Source organism: Erythranthe guttata, chromosome 4, assembly GCF_056151865.1.
Source record: "Erythranthe guttata isolate IM_541 chromosome 4, IM_541, whole genome shotgun sequence".
In the NCBI taxonomy this organism is placed as follows: domain Eukaryota; kingdom Viridiplantae; phylum Streptophyta; class Magnoliopsida; order Lamiales; family Phrymaceae; genus Erythranthe; species Erythranthe guttata.
The window spans coordinates 2,139,900-2,152,802 of NC_142536.1; the positions used below are offsets into that span (position 1 = coordinate 2,139,900).

A 12,903-nucleotide genomic window follows, 5' to 3' on the forward strand; every position below is an offset into this window, starting at 1 on the left:
TACGTTTTTTCGTTTATTCTCTATTTCTCTCTCTCTTTTGTATTGTCGTTTACATTATTCGACGATCACCAAACCAAAGAGCTTGAGTAAATACGTCATTTTACCAGTTTGTATTTTTAATTATTTTCTTAATTAAAAAAAATTAAATCATAAATGAACATTGCCATATATTAATCCAAAATATTAATCCTGCATGATGCTGCTGATTCTGGTGCTCAATAGGTCTAAACAACAGAAGTCCCTCCGCACTTTTTTCTGCACTAAAATATGAGATCTTTGCCTTAGTACAAATAATAGTCATTGTAAATGTTTTACCACTCTTAACTATCTACTACTGAAGAAACATGACAAAAGAATAAAAAAAATAATTTATTTGTGTTCGATTTTCGATTGTAGGACGTTTATTCAAAGCAAAGGAGCATAAAAGAGAAAGCTTACTCGTGTGCGTTATTTTCTCCAAAATCTGATACGAGGGAATTTCTGCTTACATTTTTATGTGGCACACCTGTAATAAAGGCAATAAATGCATGAGAAAGATGGTATTAGAAAAATGATTGTAGAAATTGATCAAACACACGAAAGAATTTTTCTGATTATGTTGGGAGAATCTCACCCTTGCTCACCTTGAGAAATATATGTATCGTGGTCTATACATAGTGCAACAATAGGTCAGCCGAAGAATTCTTTAGCCTGCAGCTCTGCCCTAGATGAACATCTCCAAAAAGATATCTACACAATCGTGTTCGTTAGAGTGATGTACATTCTAAAAGAAAGTTCTAAGTTTTACATCTTCTTCTTACACGATTTAGCGGAAATGAATGATTACCTGTATTCACAATGCTCGGCCCATGCACAACGAGCTTTTCCGTAATCCCAATAGCAGTCCTCGTCCCTTAGAGGCCCGCGGGTAGCTATTTAATTTAAGGGCGCGGAAATAATTTAAATGATGATAATGAAGATGGTGGAAACAATATGAAGAAATCATTTCAACCTTTTGTGACAAATTCGGATTTTTTGTCGGGATGAATATCGTGCCACATCTCAAGCCATAGCTCCCGCATTAATACTGGAGATCTGACGATGTTCCTGTGGTTTGCTGAAAAGGAGATGTCAGCAGCTGACAGAAAATATTGGATCCTTGCCATTTTTATGGTGATTAAATTTTGTAATGGATCTTTGATCAATTAAATTGGTATTGCGACCATAAATCTATTGCTAAAGATGTGTGACGTGAACTATCAAAATTGCACCTGTGCTTTCTAGTAATATATACATAAGTTTCCTTGTATTTTCGTTGAAGTGACAAATTGACGCATTCAGGACTGGGACAGCAAAATAGAGTACTATGGTTCCCAACTTTGTTTTTGTAAAATATTCAGGCAATTAACTTTCACAATGAAGATAATTTAATCTATTATAATTCAGATAACAACTGCATACACTTTTCGGTTGAACAAAGTAATGATATAAGATAATTGTTACCTTTATCAAGCTCCCAAACTGCTGTTCTCTTTCCTGGAAGACTTTCCGAGTCTTCGTAATAGGTTATGTACTTCACTCTAGGAGATCTTGTCATGTTGGGTATTATATCCATTTCCGGTTCACGTTCAACATCTAAATCCACTTGGACATCTGAACCATCATGTTCTGACTGCGATTTGTCAATATATTTCTCGTACCAGTGAGAAAAAAAAAAAAAATGTATACATAACATTTGAATCCAAGTAACAGAATAAGATGTAACACAGAAGGTATATAAAAAAATAAATAAAAATAAAAATACAATCAATTCCATAAATGTAACTACAGAGAATAGTTTCACTTATTAATTACCTGAGGAGCCCTTGTTATGTTCACTTTTGATCCTAGCCAGTTCTTGCACCAAGAGAGGGAATTATATGGAACCTACAAATCAGACTTCATCCTTAAGTTATTCCATAAGTAAGAATATAATAAATTAAATGTCATATAGTCTTAAGGTTAGTATATAGAATAAAAATATCTCGGAAGTGTATGTCCATCTTACCGTCTCATCTCCACTTGCAGCACCTGGATTTCCTTCAACCAGGTTCCCTGACCTAAATCAACGATATATAAGAAAATTAAATACCGATATAGCAGTCTCTATACCAATTACTAGTTCAATTAATGCAAGACCAAAAGAGTGGATTAAACAAATTATAAGCAGTGCAGCGCAACTTGATGGCATCTTTTCAAACTTTATGTTCCGGTCTTGTAATTGTAATGTTGTACAATTTTCAGTTGTATGTGAAAGAGAAATGGAGGTTTCTGAGTTCTGAACTCTAAAGATTGTCACGTATAATAATGACAAAATCAAAATCTCTGATACATATTACTATACACAAAAGACTCCATCCTGTTACTTGTCAACATAAACATTTTTTTATATTTAGCATTAAATTGACTGATTTAGTTATTTTAATATGTTGATTTAGATTTGTTAACTGAAATGAAGGGTTGTTGTGTGATATACAAAGATGTTGTTCAGGCATGTAATAATAGTCACCTGGAATATAATGATCCTTCTAACTCATAAATGACATCAGTTATTATCCAGTTATCTGGATAAGGCTTTCCACTCGGCGCATAATAATAACCAACCTGTTTTGTCACATGTCAAGAAAACAAGACATCATCAATTCAAATTGGATATACTATCGAGACCGATGTAAGAATGGCAGTTCTAGGGTAATTAGTTAAAAAAAAAAAAAAAAAAAAAAAAAAGAGCTGCAGAAATTTGAACAAAATCACCATGGACAGACAAAAGTACCTCAGTTTTTAAATCTGTTCCATAAATGCAAAAGATGTTCCTCAGAGGAGGTCTGTCCCATGGTGTTAAAGGATTTAGAACAGGATCACCATGATATGACCTGAAGTATAATAAAAATTAGGTACATAACGTTTTGGTATTAAAGACCAACTGTATGGTTCACTGACCTAGTTAAGATTTTATTTTCAAGACGAGAGATGAAATATATTGATTTTACAAGTGAGTGATCAAATTGACTATTTGCATCAAATAAGATAAAAATCATATCAGGCTTCACAATTTCTCTAGGAAAAGAAATCACACAATAAACATTGTCAATGCAGGAAGTGAGCATAAACAGTGCAACGATGAATACAAATCTATTGCAGTTATAAGTGCAATGCAATTCCTATGTTGACCGACCAAGGTGATAAAAATCTCTTGCTCATTAAGAATTGTTCTGCAATTAAAGCACGTAGAAGCGTAGCATTAGTGGCAAGACACAACTTACTGTTCTAATTGGTACAAGAGTCTTTGACTATCAGAGTCATAATCCGCCATAGCTCTGAAAAAGGTACCATCTGAAACTTCACGAGCAGAAAAGGATAACAGAGTTGGAAATCCGTATTCCGCGTCAGACATATTGACCTGTGTTGCTCCTACAAATGAAGGATAAGCTTCATCTCCTGCCAATGCAGTAAATGGAGCACATTAGAAAATCCAGTATACATTCCAAAGCAGCATATAGTAGTAGCATATGATGCAAGACCACATTTCATACCTCGAATTGCTGGAATTTCGATATTGATTATGTTTGTTGGCCATCCAGAGTAGTTTGCTTGAAACTCATGATCGTCACAATGGTAAGTGTGATGCCCCTTTTTGCTCCTAGCAGAGAAGTGTTTCAAGTATCCGTTCTCTGCTCTACAATGTTTCGAAAATGGCATCATCCACAATGAAGAGCCAAATGAGTTGAACATCAATCGAGCTGTTCCCTGATGACTTGCCAAATATTTTTGTAAACGGCAGTTAATTCAGGGACACGAATTAAAATCAGTATAAATCATGGGCCTCCACTCCTAACCCCTCCACTTTTTTACTTTCAGTTCAGTGTAGGGACAAACAATAGTATATCGTAAGCCAGTGGCGAAGATGCACACAGAAGACAAACTGCGTCAAAACTAATCTTAAGATCATGAAGTTACAGTAGAAGACTTTTAACTTTGTTCACAAACAACTGATATTTTTAAGTATTGAATTTCAAAATAAAAAAAAGGTCGTATAATTTATGAAAAACGTATTGTCACATTCATTCCCTCCCTAAATCTTGAAACAGCTTATAGAAATATACGACCATGATAAAATGAGGAACCAGAAGATACTGGCATTGGAAGTGTAATTAAACAGAATAAACAAAATATACAAGTATTTTTGCATCAAATGAAGGTACGGTACTTGCACCTAAAGTAATTTGGATTTTTGGAGATAAATAATACCTCAGAAACAGGGAGACCAGATGTAAATCCTGATAATGTTGCTTTAATAGTCTCAGTTGCTCCAAGAAGAGGAGCTCCTGAAACAAATCAGAGAAATAATTCATGCAAGAGCAGGACATAGTCCTAAATGATGATCCATTAGTCAAACAAAAAGTTCACAAAGCCTACCAACGGCAAAGTAGGCATGAATGTGTTCATCCAGCCATTTGACATACTTTTTAGGGGCAATCTCTAATTTTAACCACTCCAGAAAGTATCTGAACACATTGTTGCCCAATGAGTGAGCAAAAACTATTGATGGCCCACCACGAAGCTTAAGAGCAGTTTCAAAAGTAATCCTGCGAAACCAAAGCATGTCCAAATCATTATACTTTTCCGTTATTTTGCATTGAGAAAGATAAGGCCAGCATTCTCTAAGCAGACAGAGTTATATAGACGTTATATATAGATTATCTAAATTACATATAAATACACACATCTGTTTTGTGAAGCAAATCACTTGAAATAGCAAGAAGAGAAAAAATATATATTAAACATAATTTTGTATCAAAAAATATTTCTTACCGTGGCTTTCAAGTTTTTAGTTAATTATTTTCATTTTTTTATCCGATGTCTGCTTTGCAATTTTTTATTTTATTTTTGGTGCAGAATAACAAGTGGGAAAAGAATAAAAAAAACAAGATCATGTTCTAATAAAAAGTATACTTAAACAAAACGGTGAAGATGAATATACTTTAGTTTATGAAAGTAAAGATCCCGCTCCTCAAGTTTGTTAGGTGGCAATCTCCAGTCATATGGGACCGCAATTATAGCATTAGCCTCAATACCAAACTCGATGCACCACTTAACCCATTCTTTCCACACTGAAGAAAGAGGACCTGCAGAATTAATGCTATCAACTTAATGGATCGTGTCAATCATATCTCAATCGAAATCAGGATAAAGCCTAGACAATTTGCATGTGAATAAAGCCAACATTAAACATTTGAATTAACTTACAACCGCAATCAACGAGACCAATAATGATAAATAACACAACTGTAGTCCTACAGAGACAATTTTTTTCAATTATATCCGTTACAAGCAATGCTTCCAGTAAAAGTAAAAATGCTGCACGCAAGATTCTCAAGGAGCATACCAGTAATGTAGCCCGGATCAAGCTCTGTAATAGCAGAAAGACCACCATCAGGGCGCGACTTGCATTCTGGATGATCAGTTTGGTTGTAAGGATCTAGCATCATACACTTCAGCCAGCAATTTACGGCAGACAGAAGCTGAAAAATGCACGTTCAGACCATAAAAATTAACCAGAATAAAAGGATCCAACAAACTACAATATAAATATACACCAAACACTAAAACATCTGAGTTCATCATTGCTACTATCCAACATAAATATGTACAACCTTACTGAATATATTGTCAGATTGATTCGGACTGTGCATTAACAAAAATTCAAATATCCTAATGATTCAAATCTTCTGCAAATAGATTGATTAATTGGTAGCTAATGCATTAAAATAAATTAGTCAAATTGGCTCATGAACTGGAACAAACAAACCTACAAAACACCCATTATAGGAGAAATAAGGTAGCATTAAATTCCTTCGTCAACTGCATTAAATACTCCATGGATATATATTATTTTGTGCGTATTACGGTACCATAGCAAAGCTACAAGGATCAGAAGAAAATTATGTACGCACAACTGAACAACAAAATGCCGGAAAACAAAAACTCAAACTGCAATTAAAAAATGGTTCCAAAAAAAATATATATATGAAATGATTACAGACTTTGGTGGTGTCGAGCCAGACTAAATCGAGGGGGTTGAAATCGAGAGGGGAGTACGGACAGTCTAAAATCGACCACGCTCTTAGCTGAGTGGACGCGAAGCCAGGTATTATGATTCCAGAAAGTTTGCCGTGTCCTCCGGCGAAATCGCCGCCGTCGGCTCCGAATCCTCCTCCGCCGTGAGCCGCCGGTATCGCGACGAGGAGGAGGAGGAGAAATGAAGCAGCGAGTAGGGTTGCGTGGCCTCCTCTCATTGGCCGTACGAGTGCTGCGTTTTGAAGACCTTTGTGGCGGTCTGACTAACTGGACCGGGAGTTGCAGCATAAAAGTGGTGTTGGTTTGGTGGTGATTAATTACATAATTACCCTCACTCTCGTTTCTGAGGAAGAAGCTTTTATTTCGTTGTTGACGTGGCTTTATCTGATTGGGTAATTCGGACAGGCTCCAGACTCTGAGGAAAATTGATCAGGAGGACAAAATAATATTTGCATTTAGTTCCCCTATAGTTTCTGTAATTTTCATAAGAGCCCCACTATTTATTTTATTTGGGCCTGCAGCTGAATATTTTTTCAAACGAACAAACCAAAGCTTTTTCCCAAATAACAATGGCGGCAGAAAACGACAATGACAACGACAATAAAACCTCGAAATTACATTTTCTTCAACTTCCAATCGCAACAACTCTTCATCAAACCGTCGATTCCCCATGGACTCGACCTCGACTTCCACGTCGAGATTCCGATTCAGAGATCACAATCAGGAAATCGCCGCCGGCGAGGACTCGTCGGAGGGACGCACCACCGCCGATTCTTCCTCCGTTTCGAGTAACGAAGATGAATACCCGCCGGAGCTTCAGTCCATGACTTCCAAGGTTTGTTGTACCTTTCATATTTTATTTGAACTCGTTTTTCCCCCTTTTTTTAATTTCTAGGTTCGGTTGTTTTCTATGATACATAGGGCGTTCAGCATCTGTGTTCTGAACTCCTTGAGTTAAAGCAAGAATCTGATGAGGATTTTCAGATGAATATCTTTTCTAACTACACTGCTTTTCTTGCGTAAGTTCCTTAATATTTGTTACAGATCATCTGTTAAACCAAACAGATCACTGATTAATTCTTGCTTGCAGAATACTGAAAGAGATCGAAGGCTTGCAAATTGAATTGCTGGAACTGAAAAAACAAGCTTCCTCACAAAAGAGACTTGTTAAAGATGTTAGTCACACAGTTTCTTTAACATTTCCGTCTGAGGAAATTAGGGAATCTATGCTTGAAGAAGCTCCAAACATACTCGAAACTCGTACGGAAAATATTTCGGAAATGTTGGATACACTTATCTCAGAGCACAGGCTAGATGATGCTCTAACTCTATTGAAAATGGAAGATGAGTTTGTCCGAAATTTAGAACAGTTTTCCTCGGATGAGTTAATGTCGTACAATTCCACTATATCGGAGAAAAGGGCTATAATCGTCCATCAATTCGCATCCATAGCAAAACACCCTCGTATTTCCGCACCAGACTTGCATAAAGCACTATCCGGATTGTGCCAGCTCAACGAAAATCGTCTCGCCACTCAGCTTATGCTTCAATATTACGATTCACGTATTTTATCTCGTATATTCGATCTGCAATCATCAAAAGAATTTCGAGACGTGTTCTACATTCAAGAATTGGCAAAATTTATATGTTCGATGATTTCTCAAGGTGTAACGAGTTTCGTTGCCTTAAATGGAGAAACTCATCATTATCCTTCAGAAGTAACTCAGTGGGCCTCAGAGAAAATCGAGATATTTGTTGCTTGTTTCAACGAGTACGTAAAATCCATATCCGATACAAGCAATAGAATGTCGACAGCTGTCGATGCTGTGCAGATTGCGGTATCGTATTGCTCTTTGCTCGAGACTCAAAGGATCTTCCTCTTGCCATCTTTAAAGGAGCTTATTCGCCCTTGCATGGAAGAACAATTGAAACTACATATCGACTATTTGAGTGAAGTTACGAGTATTTTCACATCGAATGATAATTGGGCTTTAGGGAGATACTATGCATCGGGGATTTTGACACTAAGGAGTTACGCAATTATCGATCAACAACCGGAATATTTCTTTCTCACTAACAGCGGCAGAAAATTCGTAACATTGTTCCAGGTTTGTCACGTTTTTTGTCATAGTAATATATTCATAATAATTGATTACTTAATTTTATTCTTGCATGATATCTCCCTGTGATTTTCAGTCAATTGCAGAGGATGTTTCACCTTTGATTGCCCTTCAAATGGAGAGTGCAGTTCTAAAAGGAATAATGGACCTATTAACAGCATATATCGTGATTCTTGAAAGCGCGCTCACAGGTGAAACGGAAAATTCCAGAATCAATTTGCCGGAATCTCCAACTCAAGGAGTTTTTATTTTAGCCAATCTATCAACAATAATCAGATTCTGCTTCAGCATTATCAGAAATATCTTTGATGATACACATCAGTTGGATTTTGAGATTGATAATCATGTGATGTTCGTTGAAGATATTTATAAGCGACTTAAAGCCTGCTTTCTTGGTCAGTTCGTATCTAATATTTTCTCTTCGAATGTGGATCATGAATCTGGTTCGGGAATTTGCATCAGCTGGGACGGTGATTCTAGAATTCATGACATGATCCCATCTGTACCTTACCTGGTATGCTCGACTTCTCTTTTTCCTATCCGCATAAATAAATTGCATCGAGAGAAAAAAAAATGTTTTATCGACATCATTACTAAATGAAGCTGACGATGAATATGCTTATTATTGTTACAAGTCTGCTGGTGAAAGATACTGTAGAAATAAATATCACCAACAATCACGTACACTAAAATCTGTCATCCCCCCCCCCCCCCCCCCCCCCCCCCCCCCCCCCCCCGTTTTGCATAATAGGAACTGTATTTAGAGCTAAAGAAACTGGAAAAGCTCGCGGATGTCGACTCCATTGATGTGAATTGGTTGATACATCTGTTGAGGGAGGTTATAGATGCTGCCTTTGAATGGTTATCAAGCAAATCCGAAATATGGAGGATTAGTAAAGATAATTTGGCTGATCATCAGACCAAATTCATGCAGGTATCATTCATCTTCTTTACCCCCACTCTGCTAGTTCTAAATGAATTTCCTCTTTTGTCATTTAAATAAACTGCGGTTTTTTTTTTTTTTTTTTTTTTTTTTGTGTGTATGAAACAGTTTATTCTGGACTCTCACTTTCTAATGGAAATTGCGAGATGTGGCGGATACTTGTCCGATAATGTAATAACCACCTCTTCGGATATCATGTCTCGTCTTGAAGCCTATTCTATGAGGTGAGTACATATATATGTAGATATGGATTTTGCTTCATCCATCAGATGCAAGTAAACGAATGGTATTCTTTTTTTCAACTTTCAAACATATTTTGCAGAGATACAAATGATTGTGAGTGGCCAGCAAAAGCAGCTACTCGAGCCCTTCAAAAGTTGCAAGAACTTCATGCAAAAGAAGAATCACAATTCGAGGATAACAGGAACGAATCGGCACATGAACTATTGATGATAAATGCCTCGGAAATTCAAACACACACTCGAGTATTAAGTACAGAAGAAACCCTAGTTGAAGAACAAGTGGATATTCAAGAGCAGAAAACCTTATCTAACAGCAAAGAAGAAACAGAGGAAGAGTCATCTGAAAGATCTGCAACCAAATTTTAAATATAGCATGAAGTCCATTCTTGTCATCAGAAACTATCCCAATTTAATTCCGTTTCCGAACAGTTATCCTTTCCAGAAATAGAACTAAACGGATTAAAATTAGGAAGGAGACGAAGGTACATCATTTCATTACACCGTAATAAGATACCATTTATCACTAATTTTTTGTTGGGTAAATACGGATTCCAAACTGACTGTCGTGATATAATCTGAGTCTTGAATAGTTTACTGGCTAATACAATCCAAAAACACAGCCTAATACCAGAAAATCTAGAGAAGACATTGGGGCATAAATAAAGCCTTTCATTCGAATATCATACAGCGAGACCATCATTTAGAGCAATGATTGTTGTCTTCACCGCATATTGTCACGACGCCTGACATAACGAGTTCGATCATTGTATCTTGGCCTGTCCTGAGCTCTCTGAGGCACTGGCTCAACTCTCCTTTGTCTCTCTGGAGACCTCTGAACTATCTCCCCGTTTACCAACAACTCAGCTGCCAAACCATGAAAAAGTTGGAACACAATATCAGAAAAATCTATAAAACTACTACTCATGTTCTCGTGTTTTTAAATATTTTACATTCACCATGGCTTCAATTTGACACCAATTAGCATACAATACATTAAGGAAAAGGTGCTTGATTACATGTGAATAGTATTTACCAATACAGAGGAAATGCTTGAATTCTTATATTAGTTTTATCTTATATAAAGTTACGAGCAAAACGTCGAAACAAAAAAAAATCTTTCAATGAGAGAGCACAAAGTAAATAAATATATAAGATTCCTATATCATAACCATCGGTTTCCATATTTCTATATCACAACATAGGTAACAACATGCTACTTGTCAGTCTATCATTTGTCCTTCTATCGAGCAGTGTGTTCGAAAATGCAAATGTCAGGCTAATCCTACATCTCAATTTACAACAGTGTTGTCTTGAAAGCTTCAAACAGTTAATAGAAGCATTCTCCCAACAAAAGCTAATTGTGTTAGATTTCTAGTTACGCATAGGAATCAGATCACTAACAAGTAATAACAACTATGCTGAAAATATGAGTTAGTGACAATTTTACTTTTTGTATGTACAATTTCAGGAAAAGTACCTCCGTAATCCTTGTTTTCAGCATCAACATACGAATCCGGAAGAACAAACAGAACCCCAGGAAGACCTGCATACATCACAAGGCCAACGTGAACACAAATTCAAATATCAAACATAAATTAAGACAGAACCAAGTTCTTGTTAGGAAAATACCTTCAAGCTTGTTCGACGTCTCCTCGTCAAGCTCGCAACCAAACCCAAAGTACCTCTCACATGAGACATTATATATCTTCCTCTTTGCTTCCTCCTCGCTGAAAATAGCAGTAAACACCAAGCAATCGTGCATTAAGGTACAACAGAAAATACACCAGAACAAATAATAATCTTTCTAGATGAATCTTCAACAAAAAAATAATAATTGCACATTAACCGCAAATACCAAATGACATGTTACCCAGTACCATACTTATATCAGCAGTTCAATTTATAAACTGCGAAAACCTCAAATCAGTGTGGGTATATTATGGCAGTACTTTGCTGATTCGATGAGCTAATATCGATTTTTAATTTCGTAGATACCTATGCGTAATATCAAAAGGACAACTAATTCTCTAATAAATCAGTCACACACACACACACAATATAAGAAAATTAACCTTCCGAGGACTTTGGCTAGGGTTTGAATATAGCAATCAATCATCTGCTGCTTCGTGGCACCTTCGCCACCAGGCTTATCCATCACTATAAGCCAGTGCTCGTAATCGCAGCCGGGGAAGAGCGGAGCCATCTCGGTCGGGGGCCGGTCGTTGAAATTCGAACCAGAGTTCAGCGGTGAGTACGCTGAACCGGATCTAGAGACTCGGCATCGAATCTGATTGGTTCTGTTCGGAGAGATAACGCTGAGCGAGTGGGATAGCGCGGGCGTGGCAAAGCGAGTTGTGCAAATCCGTACGCGGGAGAAACCAGCGAGCGGCGGAGGGTTGGAGACGGTGGAGGATAAGAAGCGTTTCGGGAGGAGAAGGGAGGCGGTGGCTCCGGCTGATCGGACGGTCAGAATCGATCGGGCGATGGTGGCGGCCATTTTTGTGTGTGCAGTAGATGGAAATGGATGAGGGTTTTTGCGACTGAGTTTTCAGGGGTTTAGAGATAAAGTCGAGTGAAACGGGATATGTGGGGTTCGGTGCGGTTCGTTTCTATCAAGTGCGGTGCAGTTCCGATACTATCGAGGACATGTGATCCCGATTTTACATTTAATTGTTTGTTAGATCTCACTAGCGATTTTATGTACGCACCTCTTCCGTGTGAATTTCACTTTCACCCTTGACATTTTATCTCAACTTCATAATAGTCCCTATATTATTAATTAACTTCAGTCTAGTCCTTCTTTTCGTGTAAACTCATTAACCGCAACTCTAGCCTTATATCTAATAGAATCAACATCATGCTTGATCTTAACTAACCATTTACAATCAACCAAATAGCATTTAGGTGGTGTTTGCAAATGATTATTTAAAAGTAGAAGTTAGTGATTGTGATTTAAGTTAGTTTTAAGTGCTTATTTCTAAAAGTTGGGGGTGTTTGCAAATATTTCGGAAAATGAACTAAAATTGAAAAAGCAGGGTTATGGGTGCTTTTAAAAAAATAGCTTAAAGCAGATTATTTTAAGAGAAGCAATAGCAAAAGTTGATTTTGCAAACACCTAAAAACAGATTATGAGCAAAAAAAAACCGCATAATCACTTTCAAAAAGCATTTGCAAATACCACCTTAATAGGTTTAGGCACCAAATTTCAAGTTTGATTCATGTGTAAGGACTTCATTTTATCATGCACATAATTTAAGACATTTTTATAAGATTTATGTTCATTTGCCATTAAGTGATTCAAACATATTAAACACATAGAAAACAAGTTGCAAGTCATCAAAACAATGTTGTTTCCTAATGTCTCTTATAGGTTTGTCCTTAGTAAATTAGTAATCGCTCAAATCATCATTCATAGGCACGTTCTATAGTAAACAATTAACGGTCAAAGACAACAAAACTGCCTTCCAATTAATACTCTTCATAAACGACGACCAACGTTGAA

General features: G+C 36.8%; 3 protein-coding genes across 5 annotated transcripts; 1 reads left to right on the forward strand and 2 right to left on the reverse strand.

Annotated features, from left to right (window-relative positions):
- Nucleotides 1–225: 225 nt before the first annotated feature.
- On the reverse strand, nt 226–6,314 carry LOC105951989 (phospholipid--sterol O-acyltransferase). 3 transcript variants are annotated; one of them, XR_016030709.1, is made up of 16 exons: nt 6,063–6,314; nt 5,405–5,540; nt 5,000–5,144; nt 4,435–4,604; nt 4,267–4,343; nt 3,552–3,765; nt 3,282–3,456; nt 2,792–2,891; nt 2,528–2,622; nt 2,027–2,078; nt 1,834–1,905; nt 1,483–1,651; nt 992–1,086; nt 827–911; nt 624–729; nt 226–505 (listed from the first exon to the last, which is right to left on the reverse strand). XR_016030709.1 is itself a non-coding variant. In XM_088816329.1 (16 exons), the coding sequence occupies exons 1-15, from the start codon at nt 6,312–6,314 to the stop codon at nt 648–650; spliced, it is 1,929 nt and encodes a 642-aa protein (XP_088672455.1). In that variant the 3' UTR covers nt 226–505; nt 624–647. The 3 variants fall into 3 exon arrangements, 2 of the variants coding, with proteins under 2 accessions (XP_088672455.1, XP_088672456.1); XM_088816329.1 differs by having other exon boundaries at nt 992–1,096; XM_088816330.1 differs by having other exon boundaries at nt 614–729; nt 992–1,096.
- A 68-nt stretch (nt 6,315–6,382) lies between these two features.
- Nucleotides 6,383–9,928, forward strand: LOC105951951 (exocyst complex component EXO84B-like). The gene is made up of 7 exons (XM_088816328.1): nt 6,383–6,931; nt 7,018–7,115; nt 7,187–8,204; nt 8,293–8,730; nt 8,968–9,150; nt 9,268–9,383; nt 9,482–9,928. The coding sequence occupies exons 1-7, from the start codon at nt 6,767–6,769 to the stop codon at nt 9,765–9,767; spliced, it is 2,304 nt and encodes a 767-aa protein (XP_088672454.1). The 5' UTR covers nt 6,383–6,766; the 3' UTR covers nt 9,768–9,928.
- On the reverse strand, nt 9,837–12,031 carry LOC105951960 (multiple organellar RNA editing factor 2, chloroplastic). Its single transcript, XM_012975453.2, has 4 exons — nt 11,474–12,031; nt 11,031–11,128; nt 10,879–10,944; nt 9,837–10,265 (listed from the first exon to the last, which is right to left on the reverse strand). Exons 1-4 carry the CDS (start codon nt 11,896–11,898, stop codon nt 10,123–10,125), a joined length of 732 nt encoding a protein of 243 aa, XP_012830907.2. The 5' UTR covers nt 11,899–12,031; the 3' UTR covers nt 9,837–10,122.
- Between the last annotated feature and the right edge of the window lie 872 nt (nt 12,032–12,903).